Source organism: Lontra canadensis, unplaced genomic scaffold (genome assembly GCF_010015895.1).
Source record: "Lontra canadensis isolate GAN:19392208 unplaced genomic scaffold, GSC_riverotter_1.0 scaffold68, whole genome shotgun sequence".
In the NCBI taxonomy this organism is placed as follows: Eukaryota; Metazoa; Chordata; class Mammalia; order Carnivora; family Mustelidae; genus Lontra; species Lontra canadensis.
The window spans coordinates 5,136,932-5,157,466 of record NW_022631062.1 but is presented as its reverse complement, the minus strand read 5'-3'; the positions used below and the strand labels follow the sequence as shown (position 1 = coordinate 5,157,466).

Below are 20,535 nucleotides of genomic sequence, written 5' to 3'. Positions count from 1 at the left end.
CCATGCTAAAGCATATCCCCCACTGGAACCTCGCAGTGCTTTGCCAGTTTGGAAGGCTGCTGAGTCCTACGTCAGGCTGCTGGGCATTCCCCTTTTGAGTATCTGATCTCTGAGGGGAGAGGGATCTCCTTGAGGGGTGGTCGGGGCTGCAGCCCACCTCCAGACCCAGCCTCTGCCGAGGCCAGAGCACGGCGAGCTTCCCAAAGCACCGGACAGGGGCTGTTCTCTCTTCTGAGTTTCTCTCTGTATAAAGGTGCCCACTCATTCCTCCCACTCCTAGTGAGTGTCACGACACCCCTCTCTTTGTGGCCTTTGGTGTGCTTTTCTACACAGCTGGAGGGAGGGCAAACTTGCCTGGCCTTCCCTGCAGTTGTTTCTTTCTTTTGTTAATTAATTAATTTGCTTATTTGTCAGAGAGAAAGCACACAGGCGGGGCAGGAGAAAGAGAGAGAAACAGGCACCCCGCCGACCAGGCCCCCCCCCCCCCCCCCCGCCATGCGGGACCCTGGGATCATGACGTGGGCCGAAGGCAGAGGCTTAATACTGAGCGGCCCAGGTGCTCCTTGTTTTTAGGAGTGGAAGTAGAAGCCAGCAGATAAGCAGTTTGGGTTCTGCAGGAACCAAGCAGGGAAAGAGTAAGAAACAAACTCGAAGCGCGGAGGCAAGGCCATTTGCGTTGCTATTTATTTATTTTATTTAAAGGTATTATTTGTAAATAATTTCTACACCCAGTGTGGGGCTTGAACTCACAACCCCGAGATCAGGAGTTGCACACTCCACCGATTGAGTCCGCCAGACCCCCCGGGATGGCCATTCTTAAATTGGGGTCATACTATGGAAAGTCGGATTATACTAAATTGAAAAGAGTCAGAATGAATAGGAACATGGGATTCTGGTCTTACTATAAAATCCCCCTCGGTGATTTTGATTGGCACCAATAATTTTACCACATACCATGTCAAAGAATGTTATCCATGATACAGAGCTATTCAAGGACTCTTCTTTTTCTCCTTTTTCTTTTTTTTTAAAGATTTTTCTTTTTTTTTGGAAGTAAGCTTTACACCCAGTGTGGGACTCGAACCAACAACCCTGAGGTCAAGAGTCACACGCTCCACCGACTGCATCAGTCAGGCGCCCCTCAAGGACCTTTCTTTACATGAAGAGACCAAGAACACTGTTTGCTTTTTCTTTTGTCACTTACGTTTTAAATCTGGCTTTTTAAAAATCTTAATTATAGAATGTCTTCACTCTTTTGTAAACAGGAAAAAACCGCACTTCTTTCTTATGTTCTGAATATCGCACACAGTGAAGAGAACCTTTGCCAGTTGTGTTGGTTATTTTAGCTGTATTTGGAATCTGTCACTGTTATCTGTGCTGACTTTATTTTCCAGGCCCTTGGATAGAATTTTTTTATAGTCTGTCATGGGAAACAGTTCCCTCCCTACTTTTTTGAATAGTGATTTAAAAATCCCAAGTAGTCCTAAATCAGTCCTAACAGACAAATATATATTATACATGTAATTTTGTCCTTACAGGACTGGATAAAGCATGAGAGATAAAATTAAGCCAGGCTGGGTGCCTGGGTGGCTCAGTGGGTTAAGCCTCTGCCTTGGGCTCAGGTCATGATCTCAGGGTCCGGGGTTCAAGCCCCGCATTGGGCTCTCTGCTCAGCAGGGATCCTGCTTCCCCTCTCTCTCTGCCTGCCTCTCTGCCTACTTGTGATCTCTCTCTCTCTGTTAAATAAAGATATAAAAAATATTAAAAAAAAAATTAAGCCAGGCTGCAGCTAGCTTTTAAGAAATGACTTTGCTGGGATGCCTGTGGTGGGCGGGGGGCTCTGTCGGTGAAGCGTCTGCCTTCAGTTCAGGTCATGATCCCAGAGTCCTGGGATCGAGTCCCGCATCAGGCTCCCTGCTCAGTGAGGAGCCCGCTTCTCCCTCTCTTTCTGTTGCTCCCCCGCTTGTGTGTGTAGTTTCTCTCTCTCTCTCTGACAAATAAATAATAAAAATAATTTTTTTAAAGATTTTTATTTATTTATTTGACAGACAGAGACCATAAGTAGACAGAGAGAGAGGAGGAAGCAGGCTCCCCACTGAGTAGAGAGCCCAATGTGGGGCTCAATCCCAGGACCCCGAGATCATGACCTGAGCCGAAGGCAGAGGCTTTAACCCACTGAGCCACTCAGGCACCCCAGTAAAAATAATTTTTTTAAAAAATGACTTTGCCGAGCTTGGCCACGTTGTATTAAACCCAGGCCCCGGAAGAAATGGTGATTCCATCCACCCCCAATGTGCACAACCCCGGGGGTGTGGTGGGGTTCTTGGCATGTCTGTGCCTTGCGTCTGCACACTTCTGCCTATCGTAAACTAAGCACATAAAAGTAACTCCATGTTTGTAGTTAACTGGTGAATAATTCCGTCTTTAACCTGGGAAAAAGAGGAGGTGGGCTACTAAGCCAGGTCTGAGATCTGGGAAAAGGTTGCACGCCCCCAAAGCACAGCACAAAGCTTCAAATTTGCCCGGCTTGGCTGTGGGCTGTGTGGCTCTGCTGTGTTAGGGAAATGAAGTCCTTCTATTTTGATTCTTTTTTTTTTTTTTTTTTCTTAAGACCTAAGAATGTTTCCCCTTTCTCCCCGCAAAGCTGTGAATGAGCTCAGGAGAAATAAATAACATTAAGGATCGAAGATTCAGCCTGTGCAAGTTGGCTGTTGGAAAAAGTCAACAGAGCGTTTCTGATTTTTTTGTGCCCTCTCCTTACCGTCAGAGTAGCTTAAACCTTCAGTGTTCTTTTTCGTGACCGAGAAGAGTTCCAAGTTAGATAATCATTTGGCTGTTTGGGTTTGAGTCTGACTTCAGTTCACTGTGGAGAAATAATATTACTGATGAGGTGAGGAATGTGTGTAGTGTCAGGAAAACCTGCTTTTGCGCAGTCCCACTGCGTTTGAACAATCGGATTTTAGACGTACCAGCCCCTCTTCCGCTCCAAGGTTTTTTCTGTTGATCTGTCTTGTTTCTGTTACAGTGCTTTATACCATTTTTCTTTGCCAGCAAGGGATACAAGCCTTAGATGAGGAGAAATGTAATGACTCCCCATTCCTGCTAGATTTTTGGGGGGTCGGGGAAGATCCAGTATGTCTTAATAAGCAAGACATTATAGGTTTTATTAGCCTGTTTCTCAGACATGATAAATTATGCCCCTCCATACCTTGTTTGCTTTTGTAATTTAAAAAAATTTTTTTTGCTTTTTAGAAGTATTCTGTATGTTGATTTTCAAATTACAAGAAAGATAAATGATCCGGATTTAAAAGGATTCTGGCTCATTCGAAAGCATCCGTGTCTGCTGGATGGATTGTTCTGGTTTTCTAAGGACTTTGCCCCGGGCATTGGACGGGAGCGGGCAACTGAGGCCGTTGACTGCTGTCCTGCATGCTGTGTCCCGGCCCCGCTGTCCGCCTCCAGGGCCCTGGCCGGGACTGTCTGGGTCCTTCTCTGCCGCTTGTCCAGCAGCTGCAGCATCCCCAGGGGCACCAGATGTTTCTGCCTCCTGCTGCGGCCTCCCGCTGTCCCCTGCTCCCATCCCCTCTGTCCCTGCGGGGAATTGTGGTGGCTGTCTCCTCCTAGGGCGATTCCGACTCTAGGGAGGGCTCCCGAAGGCAAGTAGTTTGGGGGGGCCGTCACCCCGAAAGACGCAGTCAGGCCTGCCGGACTTGGGAGTTGACGGAGGCTGACAGACGGCGTGCAGGTGGGCACACCAGCAGAGTCTTGGACAAAGGGCCGAGTGTGCAGAGTTCCCGCATGGTGCGGCAGAGCACTCCTGACCCCCCACTCTGAACCCCACCCTGCTTTGCTGGGCCCTGGCCTGCGCCTCTGATGTCTGGGGTTTTCCGGGCTGCTGTAGCAAAGATAGCGCAGGCCGGGCAGCTTATCCGAGAAGTTACTCCTCACAGTTCTGGAGGCCAGAAGTCGGAGATCAAGGTGCTGGCCACTGGGGAGAGCCCCCTGCTGCAGTGCGGACGGCTGTCCTCCCACGGCGTCTTCCCAGGGCGGGAGCCCTGTCGGAGCTCTGTGGGGTCTCGTGTTAGAGCAGCCATGCCATTCCTCGGGGATCCACCCCCGTGACCTGACCCCGTCCCCCGGAGTCCCCACCTTGCAGGATCCCGCTGGGAATTAGGTGTTGGCAGTGCATTCGAGCAGGACACAGACCCTCCCTGGGAAGATCACAGAGAGTTCTTCCAAAAGAAAGCCCTTGTGTTGACTGAGGTCATCCGTCATTTCCCAGGAAAGAGACGAAGGCTTGCGGGGCGCTTGGGGTGTCCCCGAAGGAAAGGTGAGCTGTGTTTGGGTAGCCCCCCTCGCCGGGCCCAGCGCGGCCTTATCTGCAGCAGCAAGCGCTGCATCTTTGAAACAGCACTAGGCTGGGCATGTCCATGAAAACTAAACAGTCGTGTGCTCTGAAAAGCGGGGACACTTTGTTCTCATGTCCAGCAGTTCCTTTTCCTGTTTCGTGATTGCCTATCAGCCCTTTCAGATGGCTTTTCTGCTTTGAAAACTGCAAAACACAGTCCTTCCAGCCATGTCCGCAGGCGGCGGGGCCGGGCTCCCGCCGTTGGTTTTCGACCACGCTGGTAGCAGGGTGAGAACCCGGGCAGCTTGGTGGGGGGAAGCCTGCCTGCCATGCTGTTGCTCCAAGAGCTGGAAAGACCAGGACTGTGGTGTGGGCTTCTCCTCCCGTGACACTAGGACAAGATCAGGGCCTTAGGCAAAAACCTTGCGATCTTCAGGGATCATCTTCTCCTTGCTCGCCCTTCCCAGCAGGGTTGCCCGCGGCCTTGGAACAGACACTGGATAGGGAAGGAGCGCAGATCCGTCTGTGCCGTATCCTCGCGGACGCGCTGGTCCTGCTGCCAGGCCAGGAGCCTACACTGGGGACCATTGACAGGGTCCGGGGCGGCGCTCAGCGACACACCCAGGACAGTCGGGAGGCTGTGAGGAGGGCATGTGGTCCAGGGCTAGAGGAGATCAGGGCCTTGTGCGGGATGGAGCCAGGCAGCGTGTGTCCGTGTCGCTGGCGGGGCTGGGGGTGGGAATTGTAGAGGACCCGGCCAACATGGCCCGTGGACGAGAAGAACTGTTTTCTTCGGGGAGAAAGAACAAAGGCTTCTTAGTGGTGGGTGTGTAATGTCGGGGTGGGACTTGTGGCACCCAGAACAACAAGGCCTGTTTTTCATGGTGATGATGGGCTTATTGGACACGGCGGTTCCGTCCGGCCTGATGGGCCTTCTGCGGGGTTGCCAGCGACCACAGAGACCTCTCTGTGCAGGACTGCCCGCTTCTTGCTTTTTGCCGTGCCCAATGCGTCGCATGGCAGGACACTGAATTGAGATTTGGGAAGGGCTCACTTTGAGTGAGAGCGGTAATGGTCTTCTGGGATACTTAATCCTTTCTGCAGAAAGGATTGGGTTTTTTGGTCCCTTACCGGATGTTGAGTCATATCTGGAGACATTTTTAGGTATGACAGTTTGGGGTGCTGGATGCTACTGGCATTTCGAGCGAGGGGATCAGGGATGTGGCTGATAAACGTTCTGTGCCCAACACGCCCCCCCAGGCAGGCAATCTTCCAGCCCCAAATGTTGGCAGTGCTGAGGCGGAGACAATGTGACAAGACCGTTCGGTAGTCCCGTATTTTACGTTCTGGACATCTGGGTTGTCCCGGGTTTGCACCGTTACCGATGGTGCCGGCATGGACATCCTTCTGTGGGTCTCTGGGTGCCGCACGGACACATGGCTGAGCTTCTGGTGGTGCAGCCTGTTGCACCTGTTGTTTGGGAAGTGTTAAGTATTCCACCATGACTCCAAATTGCCATGTCGTGTGCTTTGTACCGGCCCCACCCGTGGAATGTCACACTGACCCCCCAGACAGCCAGAGCCTCCCGAGATTCAGTATCCCGCTCTTGTCTGGTTGTACCAGAAAATAACCAACAAATGAGTTTACCTCTTAAAACAAACACAATAAACTGGAATAATACATTCAAACCAACAAACAAACACTTACATCTAACTTGGATGAGGTGGGATAACCTCCTTAAAAGTATTCGTAGAGCTGCTGGGGCACCTGGGTGCCTCTGTTGGTTGAGCGCCTGACTCTTGGTTTCGGCCCAGGTCACGATCTCAGGGTCGTGAGCTAGAGCCCCGTGTAGGGGGTCTGTGCTCTGCATGGAGCCTGCTCGAGATTCTCTCCCTCTGCCTCTCCCTCTGCCCCTTCCCCTGCTTGCATGGGCCCCCGTTCTCTCTCCATTTCCCAAATAAGTAAGTCTTTAAGAGAAATATTCCTAGAGCTACTAAAAGGCTTACATTTCCAAAATAGGAAGGAAATCTTATGCATTGTACTGGGAGAAAGGGCGCGCTGGTGAGACACAGCGTATGATCTTAGACGGGTCTTCCTCCGTCTCCACTTCTCTGGAGGCCGGGCCCTGCACAAGCTTTAGTTTCTCTGTTTTCTGCAGGCGGATCTGTAGTTTCTGGGTTAGCCCCTCTGCCTGTTTTCCCTCGTGTTGGTACTTTTTTCTTTGAAGACTTTTTGCTTCATTCCCTCTTCTGCGGGAGCAGGTTGTAGCCAACAACTTGTGGATCTCCTCTGGGCCTCCCTCCCCAGCCGTCCGCCTGAGTTGACCTTTCTGTTGCACATCATCTTGGGCAGTGGAGAGGGTGACAGTCAAGTGCCGAGATGCTGGAGAGAGAGAACCTTCTGGAAGCTGGGCTGCCTGGCTGGCAGGGCTCCTCCCGCCACGGGGGCCTGTAATGATTACCTGTGAAAGTCTTCACACATCTCGGTGGAAGTTTCCAGTTTTCAGTGGGCTTCTCTGTTACGATAGATACACACTCAGATTATTTCACAACGTGATACTTCCCCTGGGTGAGTCAGCTTTCCTTTCTGCAGCAACCCGGCTCGAGGAGAATGAGTAAAATATTCAAATTAAGCAAACTGAAGCCTAACTTCAGGGGATTTTCCTGTCTAACGAAAAGCCTTGCTTTGTCATGGAGGGCCTATTGTCTGGACGGTGAAGCATTCTTGAGAGAGAACTGATAAAATCGCAGGTGTGATTCATGGCCTTTGAAATAGGATATTGGACTCAGTGCCCTTCTTCTTTCATTTTGATCTCTGGGCATTGTGATTTTCTGACTCATTGGAGCTCAACACCTTGGCACCACTGGCCTCTTTGTTTTGGTGGGTGGCGTCATCTCTGACCACACCGTGAGGCCTCACGGATTCTGGAGTCCTTGCTCACACTCGTTCTCTGCCCTGTGTTGCTGTGAGCCCTTGTTTCTGTCTGGTGCCAAGATGGAGTTAAGGATCTTCTTCCTTGGGGCGCCTGGGTGGCTCAGTAGTGGGTTAAGCCTCTGCCTTCAGCTCAGGTCATGGTATCAGGGTCCTGGGATCGAGCCCTCCATCAGCCTTTCTGCTTGGCGGGGAGCCTGTTTCTCCCTCTCTGTCTGCCTGCCTGCCTCTCTGCCTACCTGGGAACTCTCTGTCAAATAAATAAAACCTTTAAAAAAAAAAAAAAAAGGATCTTCTTCCTTGCTGTTTTGTTCTTGGGCAGGAGAAACTCATCTTGCGTCTGCCTGCAGGATTAATCTTCCAGAAGAATTTGCTTGAATAATGTCACTTCCCTGTTTCCACGCCCTACCTTCTCTGGGCCGCCACTGCATACAGGATATTGTCCAGGTTCTGTTTCAAGGTCAAGTTCCTAATCTTCCCCCTTCTGCCTTTATCGTCAAACACTCCCTTGTGAAAGCCTCACACCCTGCCAGGCTGACATTCCTTGGTTACGCCTAGGCTTCCTGCCTCTGACCCTGTCTCCACGTGCAGACCTCACCGGGGAATGTCCTCCCCCGCCCACGCTCCTCCTTTCAAGCTGTGTCCAGGGTCCTTTTGATGCGCAAAACCTCATTTCCTTCCCCAAGGCCCTCGCATTCCCGCTGCCGTGGGTGAGGCACCCCTCAGTCCCCTACCGGACTGGACTCTTTTTGCCTTTGTGGGCCTTCGCTCGTGATCATCTGTGACGCCCCTTCCCCCAGGTCCAGAAACTTTGTTCCAAGAAGACTCTCGGTAGCTCTTTCTCTCCCTGCCGTTTCCAGCCGGTACAGTGCCGTGAGAACAATGAGACGTTCTGCACGTCGTGGGACACCTGCACGTTTCATCTCGAATCCCTTAGATCGAGTCAGGATCGATTCCCCAGTCCGGCCCCTGCCCCCGTAACAAGAGAAGGAGCCTCAACTCACTTGAAAATATATAGGACGGCTCTCGTGAGATCTAACTCACACACCGTACTCTTTACCCAAAGTGTACAACTGATATAAAAATTGTATACAAAGTATACCGTGAATGCAAGTGATTCTTACTGTATTCCCAAAGTGGGGCAGCCATCACCACCCTGCGTTCTAGAACATCTCCATCCCCCTTAGAACGTGCCCTGGACCCTTACATCATCCCCGCCCCCCACAGAAGTCCCCCTCCCTCCCAGCCCCAGGTAGCCACAGGTCCCCCACCTGTCTCTATGGGTTTGCGTATTACAGACACTTCAGTTAATTCGTGTGAATGAGGGCATGCAGTATGTGATCTTCTGCCGCTGGCTCGTTACACTTTTCATGAGGTCCATGGTGGGGGGTGGGGAGGGCAGCAGGAGTCCATACTTCATGCCTGGTCGTGGCCGAATCCTGGCCAGTTTGACCCCGCCACACTCTCATCATCGCCTTGCCACTCGTTCGGTTGGATTTTAGTTCCAGACCGTGCGCGCGCATATGTTCATTTTTGAAAGCCTCCCCGGGGACGGCGGGTGCGCGTCCTCCATCTGGAACGCAGGTCGGTAACTCAGGGTGCGGCCTGTGTGACCTGCCGTGGGCACTTGGGGCTTCCGTTCTGGACGTGCAAAGAGCGTGGCACGTGGGTGTGCATCGTGGGCACGGAAGGATTTGTCTCTGCCTGCCTGCCCCTTTGCGCGGGGCTCTTCCGAGGTGAACCCAGGGACCTCGGGGACTTTGCCTGACCGTTGCCGGCCACAGTGGCCCTGTGGTGGCCCCCACGTTCTGCAGACGTGTCACGTATGTGGTTTGCTGTAAAATGCAGGCAGCCGGCGTCCTTATCCTCCGCGGCGAGCACAGACGTCAGGTTTATTTTTCACCAATTTCGAGCCCAGTGAATCCTACCTAATAGCTGTTTCGGGGGGTGGCGGGGGAGCACAAAATGGAAGTTTTCACGGCTGCTCTTTGTCTTATAGCTGCTTTCCCGGTAAGCACAGTCAATACCAAAGAGAAACTTTCTCTTGGCGAAGAAGCCAGCCAGGGGCTAGAAACCCAGCTGCTCTATGTGCCCAACCCAGACCTGTTTTTTCTGGGAAGTGTGGGTGTGGAGTGTGGTCAGGACGAGGCGGAAGGGCACTTTGCCACGCAGTCTTCATTTACAGACGAGAAGTCACAAGGTCTTCATGGCGAAGCCACCGGAGACGACTGTGCTACAGAGAGTTTTACGAAACTGGTTCCTAGGAGGGTTTATGGGGGTGAGACCAAGAAACCCACCCCATGGTAGCCGAGCCAGACCCCGGTACCTGTCCCTCCTTGGACCCTGCACGGCGTTCATCAGAGTGGTTTTGCCTCCAGACTTTCTCGTAACACTCGGATTCGGAGGCAGTCCCTGTAGGGAGGGCACTTAGGGCGCCCCTCCAGTGGGTCAGGGTCCTTTTCTCGTTAGAGATCAGGAGGGTGTGATGATGCTAAGAGTACGGAACACGAAACTTAACCGTTTCCACCACTTGCAAGCGTGTGACTCCGTGATGTTGACATTGGCATAGGGCGACCCTTAATGAACATTAGGACTTTTTTCATCTTCCCGCAAAACCGTGACTCCCAGTGCCCCAGCCCTTGTGGAACTTTGTCCTGTGTGCTGTCTCTGTGAACTGGCCTCTTCTGGGTCCCCCTGAGCGGGCTCACACAGCGCCTGTCTTTCTGTGGTGGCGTGTTTCACGGCGCATCACGTCCTCAAGGCCCATCCATGTGATAGCACGTGCCGGGCCATCCTTCCTTTTTAAGGCTCACCGACATTCCCTCGTGTGGCCGGACGGCATTTTCATTATGGATTCACTTCCTCATGGACCTTTCAGTGGTTTCCACTTGGAGTGCGTAAGTGTTGAAAGGGAAAAACAAAATTGTGTCCTGAGAAATCGGGGACAGAATGAATTGTACATTGTAAATGTGCGTTTCTGAAAACCACTCAAAATATAGGCCACGATGCCTGGGAGGCTCAGCCGGTGAAATACCTGCCTTCGGCTCAGGTCGTGATCTCAGTGTCCTGGGATCAAGACTTACATCCGGTTCTCTGCTCAGTGAAAAGCCTGCTCCCACCCGCTCCCACCCCCACTGCATGCCCTCTCTCAAATAAAATCTTTTTAAAAATTGCAAAAGCTCAGCCTCTACCCTGGACCCGCTGAATCCGATCTGCATTTTAAACCCTGGGAGATACGTCTGCACATTATAGTTTGGGAAGTGTTGGTCTCTGAAGCCTAGAAAGGTCTTCGAGGCAGGAACTCCCATCTTGCAAGACCCGCCCCCTCCCCCGCCGCCCATCTAGCCCAGTTGCTTGTGCGGAGGACTTACTCTCTAGATCTTTAGCAGAAGAATAAATACCAAGTCTGAACTCACCCACATGATGGCCTTTTTGCATTCACCCCACCAAAGCATTTAACTGCTAGTGTTTAGGCAACAGTAAGTACGTACAGACCCAAGTTACTCTCCAAATGCGTTTTCTTTATATTCTAGATTTTCGTTTGCTCGTCACATGCCTGGTGCTTGGCAGGCAGGGTGGGAGGAGATGAAAGGGATCTAGGCACTACTTGGACAGAGTCTGAACCCGCGGGTCCCAGTATGGGGGATTGGTGCTGCTGTCCCAGGTAGGGACCCCAGCTGCTAAGCGCCCCCTGAGGGGTCCCCCCGACTAGGACTCTGGTGGTGCTGGTGGCAGTGGCTCCTGGGACGCTCACTCTTCCTCCTGTATCTCCTGCCCTTTGACATGGCCCCTTTTCTGCTAAAGCTCTAATTACTCGGGTTTCCTTCCATGTGGTTCTCTGTCCGTGGTTCTATCTCTGTCTAAGCAATGTTCTTCAGTCTCCCCACCCCTCCCGTCCTTAAATACCTTCTGCTGGGGGTCTCTCCATGTGTGCACCACCTGTCCCTGGGAGCCCTCCTCCCACCACCAGCTGTCCACTGCACCCTCCACCTGGATGACCCCTTGGCGTCTCCCAGGGGACGTGTCAAAAGCCAGGCTCTCCACTGCGTGTAACCTGCGCCTTGCCCATACATGACCGGGGCTGTAATCTTGGGTGGGTGGAAACTTCCTAACCTTGGGATAAAATTGTCTAGACTCTTGAAACCAGTTATTAACAAAAATATGAAGCAGTCCATTTGGTGAACAGTAGCCATTTAATTTTGTTTATGGTGTTGCAACGAATGATTGCTTGGTGAACCGAAGAGTTCGGCTGTCCTTGCATCCAGGTGGAGGTTTTAGGAAAATGCCGTGCACTTGCAGAAATGAGGCACTGTCGGTCGCAGTACCCGGTGGTTCAGCCGCACAGGGAAAACGCACTGCTCCAGCACGTGCGGAGGGCTGTGGAAGCAAGTCTAAGCTTAGGCGTGGCCAGCAGTCGACCGGTGAGCTGCTTGGCTGTACACAGATAGGCTCGTAACCATGAACTGTCTTCACTAGTTTTCCTAGCAGTTTGTAAAGAGAATAGTTTTTTGGTCTAAAACCGGGGTTGGCAAACTTCTCTCTTTTTTTTAACAAGCCAAGTAGTAAATACTTTAAGCTTTGTGGGCCAAAACACTCAATTCTGTCCTATCACAGTATATAAACAAGTGGGTGTGGTGGTATTCCAGTAAAATTTTATTTACTGGGGGAGCGCCTGGGTGGCTCAGTGGGTTAAAACCTCTGCCTTCGGCTCGGGTCATGGTCCCAGGGTCCTGGGATCGAGCCCTGCGTCAGGCTTTCTGCTCAGTGGGGAGCCTGCTTACACCTCTCTCTGCCTGCCTCTCAGCCTACTTGTGATCTCTGTCTGTCAAATAAATAAATAAGATCTTAAAAAAAAAAATTTTATTTACTGGTGGGAAAAAAAAGGCAACTGGCTGGGTTTAGTTCATGGGCCCTAGTTTGCCAAGTGCTAGTACAGAAAGCAGGCTGGGTTTGTTGTTGCTGAGTTGATGATTACTATATAGGAAAAGCTAGGATTGGAGTGCCTGGTGGCTCAGTCGTTACGTGTCTGCCTTTGGCTCAGGTCATGGTCCCAGGGTCCTGGGTTCGAGCCTCACATCAGGCTCTCTGCTCAGCGGGAAGCCTGCTTCTCCCTCTTCTTCTGCCTGTTTCTCCCCCTGCTTGTGCTCATTCTCTCAGTCAAATAAATAAATGAAATCTTTAAAAAAAAGAAAAAAAGGAAAATCCTGATTTCTCAGGATTAAAGTTCTCAAACGGGCAACCTTGAAGCTTTGCGTGAGTCTCTACATGTTCATACATATGTGTTTAGCACGGAGTCATGCAGAGCGTAACATGATCTCATGAGGACTGTAATCGATGGCTACGTGTTAGCAGGGATGTGGAGGAATTGGAACATTCAGACATGGACGGCCGGTAAAATTGTGCAGCGCTAGCGGACGGCCTGACCGCTCCCGCAGCACTCGCCATGCGCGCCCTAGGAGCCAGCGGCTTCATTCCTGCGTGGAGACCCACGGGAAGTGACGACACATGCTCACCCAGAAGCTCGAGCACCCTGTTCACAGCAGCATAATAGCCAGAAAGGAAAAACTGCAGTGTCCAGCCGCTGACGAACGGATAAGTCAGACGTGGCATTCTGTAGGACGGGATGTCTGTCGTTGAGCCACAGAAAGGAGTCAAGTCCTGACTGCTGCTAGCACGTGGATGAGCCTTGATGCTCTATGCTGAGTGAAAGAAGCCGGGCACAAATGCCACGTGTCGTGGGAGTCTTTTTTATTATTTATTCCTGCAAGAGACAATCAGCTAGCATGAGGGGCGGTGGGGGGGCATCAGAGGGAGAAGCACACTCAGTGCAGAGCCCAGAGAACCACAGAGGACTCGATCCCAGGACTCTTGAGATCATGACCTGAGCCGAAGGCTGACGCTTAACCGACTGAGCCACCCAGGCGCCCTGTAGGATTCTTTTTATATGAGCTGTCTATACAGGCACATGCATAGAGATGGGTGGTAGGTTGCTGGGTGCCAGGGCCAGGAGGGCTCAGGAAGTGACTGCCCACGGCTGCCAGGTTTCTTCCAGGCATAGGGAAGTGTTCTAAAATGGGACACGATGCTTGCACAGTTCTCTGAATATACGAATAGCTCTTCACTTGTATATTTACGTGGGGGAGCATTGCGGTTTTGCAATTCTTTCTCAAGCAGTTACAGAAATCTAGGTGTGGGATTAACGTACGAGAAAGAACAAGTAATGAAAATAATCCATCCTTTCTGCTTGGATAGAAGAGATCCGGGGGCCGAGCCCATGTCTCTGGGTCTGCGGTTCCAGGCTATGAGCCTTCCCGAGCACACGGGCTCTTTCCCGTTCCCCCTGCGAATGGTAGCCCGGGGAGAGGGGTGCGTCCCTTCTTTCCCCAGGTAGGAATCACTGCAGCGTCAGGGGCCCGGGAGGGGTCCGGGCTGATCCCAAAGCCCATCATAGATCCTGTGGGTCCCCTGCGTCGCCTCTGTGTTGTTTCTGGCCGAGTTCTGGGCGCTCGGTTTGCACATTTGGAAGCTCACGAGACGTGCTTCTCTGCCGCAGGTTGAAGAAGGAAGTAAAGCGGCGGCGGTGGACAAGCTGCTGGCGGGGGACGAGATCGTCGGCATCAACGACATCGATCTCTCGGGCTTTAGACAGGAGGCGATTTGCCTGGTGAAGGGCTCTCATAAAACCCTGAAGCTCGTAGTGAAGAGGTAAGACCCGCGCCTCGTGCCGTCTTTACAGACAGAAGTGGGTGAAGGAGCAGCCGGCGTGGCCGGTCCGTATCCCCGCACGCAGTCCCAGCTTGGGCTTGATTGCGTGTGTGTGTGTCTGTGTCTGTGTACACGTAGAATTACATCTCTTGACCAAGGATGAATCCAGCGTCAGAATCTCAAAAGATGCCTTCTTGTATTCCTAGGGGTTGTTCATCTGATATATGAAGTGAATTTTGAAGGCTTTTATCTTTTCTTGCACAATATGTGTTCCAGATGAAGTGTTGTTCCTGTCGTTTCCACAAGGTGGCAGGCTGCTGCGTTTTCATTTTTTATGCTAAAATAAAGCCTGACTGGGCACAGAGGGAGTTTCCAGCGCTGGGCTGAGGTCTGAGGGGTGAGCAAGCTGCCTGTTCCTACAAATCAGATGGCGAAGGAAGTTTGCAGGACTTGAGCATCTGCCTTCGGCTCAGGTCATGATCCCATGGTCCTGGGTTCGAGCCCCACATCAGGCTGCCTGCTCAGCGGGAGGCATGCTCCTCCTTCTCCCATTCCCTCTCCTGTGTTCCCTCTCTCGCCTTGTCTCTCTCTGTCAAAGTCTTAAAAAAAAAAAAAAAAAAAAAAAACTTAAAAAATTTCCAAAAAAAAAAAAAAAAGAAGGTGGAAAAGGGGAATTAGGAATGTGATGCTTTCAGACATGGGAGCTCCAGCAGTACTCCTGGACCCCCGTAACTTGGCATTTGTGGTCTTCATAAAGAATGATTTTTCCATCTTGCATTTTCTGAGTTGGCTAATTCCTCATAAAGTGTGTGCATGCCCCCCTGCACCCTCCCCTTATTCATTTTTTTTTTAAATTTTAGCAAAATTAGTGCAGTCTTTCTAAGCTTGGCTGTAAATATATTTTTTTAAGATTTACTTATTTATTTGACAGAGAGGGAGAGCCTGCACAAGGGGGAGCGGCAGGCAGAGGGAGAGGGAGAACCAGCCTCCCTGCTCTCAGCAGGGAGCCTGACTCAGGACGTGATCCTGGGATCCCGGGATCATAACCTAAGCCAAAGGCAGGCACTTAACCGACTGAGCCATCCAGGCGCCTCTTGCCTATAAATTTTTTCAAAACTAAATGGACTCAGGCATTTATTACTTCAGTTTTTAATACCGACTTGAGGCCCTGTTCCCAAAGGACTTCACTTTTTTTTTTTTTGTTTTGAGTCAAATCCTATCGAAGGAGGAGGCTCAAAAACAAGGAAGAAAACACAAAACTCTTAATCCGTTGCCACACTGAATTCGCAATCTCATTTCCAAGTGGTACAGGCTGTCCTCTTTGTAAGTCAGAAAAATAAACTAAGGTAGCAGTTTGGGAGCCGTTTGGAGAGGATGAGGTAGGAGAGATGCTGTCATGTTGTAAGTGACTCGTCTGGGGTCGTGTTAGTGACCTTTCTAAGGCAGGGTGTGTGTTCTCGAGGCACTCTGCGGGAGACAGTGTAGTGATGACTGTGGGAGCGGAAGCTTGGTGCGCAGAGGTGAGCTCGGCGTTACCCACTATCTAGGCCTCCTCGCCGGCCCCTAGGATGACTGGGGTTGCCGAACGTTGTCTCCCCGGCGAATCTGCAGCTTTACTTGACTGTCGAGCGGGCAGAGAGTAGAGTAGCCCGGCCTCTGACCTGGTGAGATTGCGGGGACCAAGCACAGACCTGATATACTGCCCGTTAGGATACGGATTAGACAGGCTTTCTGGTGGGTGGTTTCGCAGCGTGTTTCAGGAGGCGTATCTTGGACGCACAGTGTTCATTTCTGGGATCCCAGATACTCAGCAAAGGGAAATTACGTGAATGGGAGACCATCCGCCGTGTAAAGTACTGCCGTTCCCAGTGCCGTCAGCACTTGCGGACACGGAAGGTGCCCCACAGGGTCCAGCTGCGCACAGTGCATACAAGCAGTCAGAGAACCGTGTCTGTCCTATTCCTCCAGGTGTTTTTAAAAGATTTATGTATTTCTTAGAGCAAGTGAGGGTGGGGTGCGTGGCAGAGCATGAGAGAGAATCCTGAACCAGACTCCCTGCTGAGTGGAGAGCCGCACATGGGGCTCGATCCCAGGACCCTGAGACCACAGCCTCAGACGAAAGTCAAGAGTCAGCCTCCGAACTGCCTGAGCCACCCAGGCGCTGCCCGTTCCTACAGTTTTAATTTTTAAAAGTATCGTGGTACGATACACATAGCATAAAACTTACCATCTTCACCATTTTTTTAAGTGTAACTTAAAGTAGCATATTACTTCTATAACAATAAGAACCGCTGAGCTTGTTGCATTTTTAAAGAGGAGGAGCCAGCCTTTGGGGTTCTGTGTGCCTGTGTTCCTAGAAGTCAGCAGGAGGTCTGGTCCCCAAAAAACCATCAGATGTAGCTTCATGTTCCGTTCCAGGCCAAGCCCCAAAGGGCGTTTATGTATTTACTCTGTGATCAAGACAAAAAGAATGACCCTGGAAAGGGTGGGCATTTGCATGCTGGCTACAGTAGTCTCAAAGGCTAAGTTTTTATTCTTCATTTATTTAGTTCTTTTTTTTTTTAAGATTTAATTTATTTATTTGCGAGAGAGCGACAGTGAGAGAGATCACAGAGGGAGAAGCAGGCTCCCTGCTGAGCAGGGAGCCCCATGTGTGGGACTCGATCCCAGGACCCTGGGATCACGACCTGAGCCGAAGGCAGACGCTTCAACAACTAAGCCACCCAGGCTCCTATTTATTTATTTGAGAAAGAGAGCACGAGACGGGAGAGGAGCAGAGGGAGAAGCAGACTAACCACTGAGCAGGGCATAGGGCCCAATGTCAGGACCCCGACCCGAGGTCATGACCCGAGCCGGAGGCCGATGCTGAACCGGCTGAGCCCCCAGGCGCCCGTGTCCAGTTTTGTTTAAATCAGGGCTGCACAGAATAATCATCTGGTTTAGATGGGAATTCATGGTTTAAACAGTATGCATACAACAAGAGATAAAAGCAAACCAAGCACTGTGTTCACTTTTAGTTTTTGGCAGACATACTTTTATTTATGTTGGGTTTTTTTAATGTATTTGACACATAACACTGTGTCAGTTTGAAAACAGGTATTGTGGAATTTTTAAAAATAACTTTTTGGATTTTTTTTAAAGATTTTATTTATTTGAGAGAGAGTATGAGTGAGCAGGGCACAGCAGAGGAAAAGGGAGAAGCAGACTCCCTCCCCACTGAGCAACGGAGCCCTATGGAGGTCGCCATCCCAGGACCCTGAGATCATGACCTGAGCTGGAGGCAGATGCTTATCCGACTGAGCCCCACAAGCGTCCCTGGATTCATTTGTAATTCTCTACGTGGGTATTACTTTTGCTTAGTAGGAAAAAGTGTGAAATGGTGTTTGTTTTTAAGATTTTATATATTTATTTGACAGACACAACGAGAAAAGGAGCACAAGCAGGGGAGCAGCGGCAAAAGGAGAGAGAAAAGCAGACTCCCTGCAGAGTAAGGAGCCCAAAGTGGGGCTTGATCCCAGGACCTGGGGATCATGACCTGAGCCGAAGGCAGGTGCTTAACTGACTGAGCCACCCAGGTGCCCCTGGATTAATTTTTACTACTCTATGTGCATATTACTTTTACCTAATAGAAAAAAGTGTGAAATGGTGCTTTGTTGAGAAACATGAATTAAATTTTCTAAATTTTTAAATTTTCTAATTTTAAAATTTTCTAAATTTTCTAAGGGGCAGTGAAACCTCACACTGAGTTTCTAGATTTTCCTTATTACAGAGGCCTCAATATACTTTTAAAAATAATTTCTCTGGGGTGCCTGGGTGGCTCAATCGTTCAGCGTCTGCCTTCGGCTCAGGTCGTGATCCCAGTGTCCTGGGATCAAACCCCACATTGGGCTCCCTGCTCAGTGGGGAAGCCTGCTTCTCCTTCTCCCACTCCCCCTGCTTGTGTTCCCTCTCTCACTGCGTCTCTGTCAAATAAATAAAATTAAAAAAATAATAATAAAAATAATTTCTCTGAAATGGGTAACATGTATTCTTCTCTAAAATTAAATCTGTGCCTAAACCCTGCCATTTTCCTCCATTCACCCGTCCGCAGGCAGCCGCCGATCACGCATCTGTCCCTCACATCCGTTAGCCTTGTCTAGCATTCGATGTAGCGCTCCAAAAGAGATCGTGTGCTGTTCAAAAAAAAAAAAAAAAGAAAAGAAAAAGTGGCCAGTTTATAAAAAGGCGCCCTGTAAATTATTCCTAGGTCAAACCCCAAACACACAAGTGCCCTGTGTGTTTGCCCGCATAACCAGTGAGCTTGTCCGGCCTTCGTTTGACTTCATTCTGCTACTATCTGCCGCTTCCCCAGGTGCCCCCCGAGAAAGGGCAGCATTTGTGATAAAGACCCAGAGTGCCCAGCGCGGGTTTGGTGCTTCTGGGAGGTTTCGGGGACGGGAATATGAACCTCCATGTCAAATCCTGACCCAGAGTTTTGGGGGTTTTTTTGGTTTTGTTTTGGTGTTAAGTAGGGTCCACACCCACATGGAGCCCAACTCGGGACCCGGAGCTCAAGACTCTGACGCTGAACTAATGGAGCCATCCAGGCCTTTTTTTTTTTTTTTAAAGAGTTACTTATTTTCGTGGGACGGGCAGGGGGAGAGGGAGAGCGGCATCCCAAGCAGACTCAGAGCCCGACGCGGGGCTTGATGCCACAGCCCGAGGACCACGACCTGAGCAGAAACCACAAGTCGGACGCCCAGGCGGCTGCGCCCCCCCAGGCACCCCGCTGCTGGCTCTCTTTTCCTCCTCGGTTGGCTTTATTTCAGTGTGTGAGCCGGTCAGGGGACCCGGCAGCCAGGAAGGCATCGCCATGGGCCAGTGGGACAAAGCGGTGGCATCCTGTTTCAGGGGGCACGGGAGGCACCGATGGGAAGCCGGGGCTGGGGCGGTGTCGCGTTGGAGCCGGAGCCGTGCGCAGATCTCTATCTCCATCCCTGGTGACGTTTCTTTCCCAGACAGACGAGAGCGAGCGCTTCCCTTCTGCCTGAGTGGTGTTGGCTGCAAACAAAGCGCTGTAAGTGGGATCCCCAGCAGGTGCACACATGTCCCCGTGCGCGAGGCCCAGGTGGTGTGTGCCACCTGTCAGATGTGGAGGTGCGACGGGGTCACCTGCCCGTGGCAGGGGTGGGGGAGCAGAAGGACTGCAGGACCCTGAGGAGAGCCCGAGCGGGACATCCTTGCCTGGTCCTTCCCTCCCAGGTCCTCTGTGGTCCTACTCCTACTTGGCCCAGAAGTGCTGCTCTCAGGAAGGTGCGGCGCAGAGACGGAAACCTTTTCTGATATGTGTCTGCACGGTTGTCATCTGCCCAGGGCCCGCGCTGCAAGGGCTGACCGGCGGCTCTGCCGGGGTCCTCTGCGGGCGTCTGCACAGACAGCCCCGGGCGCTTGTGCTGGGCAGCACCAGGGGCTTAAGCAAATGTGCTTGGGGAAGGTGAAGTGAGACCAGAAACTGGGTCACAGGTGGCGTTTCCCTGATCCCTGTAGCCAAGGCGACAGGCCTTCGCCGTGGGAGAGGTGTGCGGCGTGGGGCACGCGGTGCATCTGGGAGGCAGGCATCTCACTCGGGGTGGGGGGGGGCCTGTTGCCTAGTGATTAGATAAAGTGTGGGCTGCGGGCGGGCATGACGAGTGCCGGGACAGCCCTCCATCCTCCTCGCTTCCCAGGTCAGCTCCTCACAAGCTCGGATAACTTCCAAGAGCCTGTGGAACCTTTCTTTTCAATGTCATGCCATTCGTTATTTTGGAAAACTTCCCATCGCCCTTTTGGCTTTTCTTTCCAATCCTTATGGTAATCCTAGTTTTGCTTGCAGTGCAGTCCAGCTGCCTGCCTCATCGTTACTCCAACTCTCAGCCAAGACTCAGAACTGTCGTGAGCAGTTGGAGCAGGGCCCAATTATCAGTAGGGTTTTGTGGACTCTTCTGCCTCTTAGCTGGTGGCCTGACACCGGCTGTGACTCTGATTACGGCCACTGAGCTCGCACTAAGCTTGCATCCGGGAGCAGATTAACGCCCAGGGTTAATGCAGGTTCTCTGCGGGCGGTTGTACGGGTTGGCGGGGCTGTGGAATGGTTACATACATGAAGAAAGGGGGTTTCAGATCTCGTGCGTGCAGCCATGCTTGCCATGAGCAAATTTCTTGCAACATGCGTTGTTTTCTGGAATTCGCTCAGTTGCAGCGTATTTCACAGCGAGCCTGTGTTGTGCTGTGCTCCCCTCTGCTCCTGGCTGCTTGGAGCTGTCCTGGAGCAGGTGGCTTTGTGCGTGGCCCTGACATGCAGTGGCACAGATGTTCCTGGAAGCAGCTTCCTGCAGCCATGCCGCGGGAGCACGGGGATGGCCAGCACGTCCGCAGGTTGTGTCCATCCTCCCTTGCCCTCCTGAGAACTCTTCCTGGGATAGAACCTCTGTGTGTGTGTGTGTCTGTGTGTCTGCGTGTGTGTGTCTGTGTGTTGTTGCAGGCTGGGGGCCTTAGTGGGGGTGTTGGCAGGTGTCCTTGGAACCCTGTGCTCTCCG

General features: G+C 51.5%; 1 protein-coding gene across 1 annotated transcript in view; it reads left to right on the top strand.

Moving 5' to 3' along the window:
* SHROOM2 (shroom family member 2) overlaps nucleotides 1-20,535 on the top strand; it is a 126,895-nt gene that overhangs the window by 46,584 nt on the left and 59,776 nt on the right. The window contains exon 2 of the mRNA XM_032880223.1: nucleotides 13,830-13,981. Within this exon, the coding sequence (XP_032736114.1) occupies nucleotides 13,830-13,981 (152 nt within the window). The remainder of the gene's footprint in view (nucleotides 1-13,829; nucleotides 13,982-20,535) is intronic.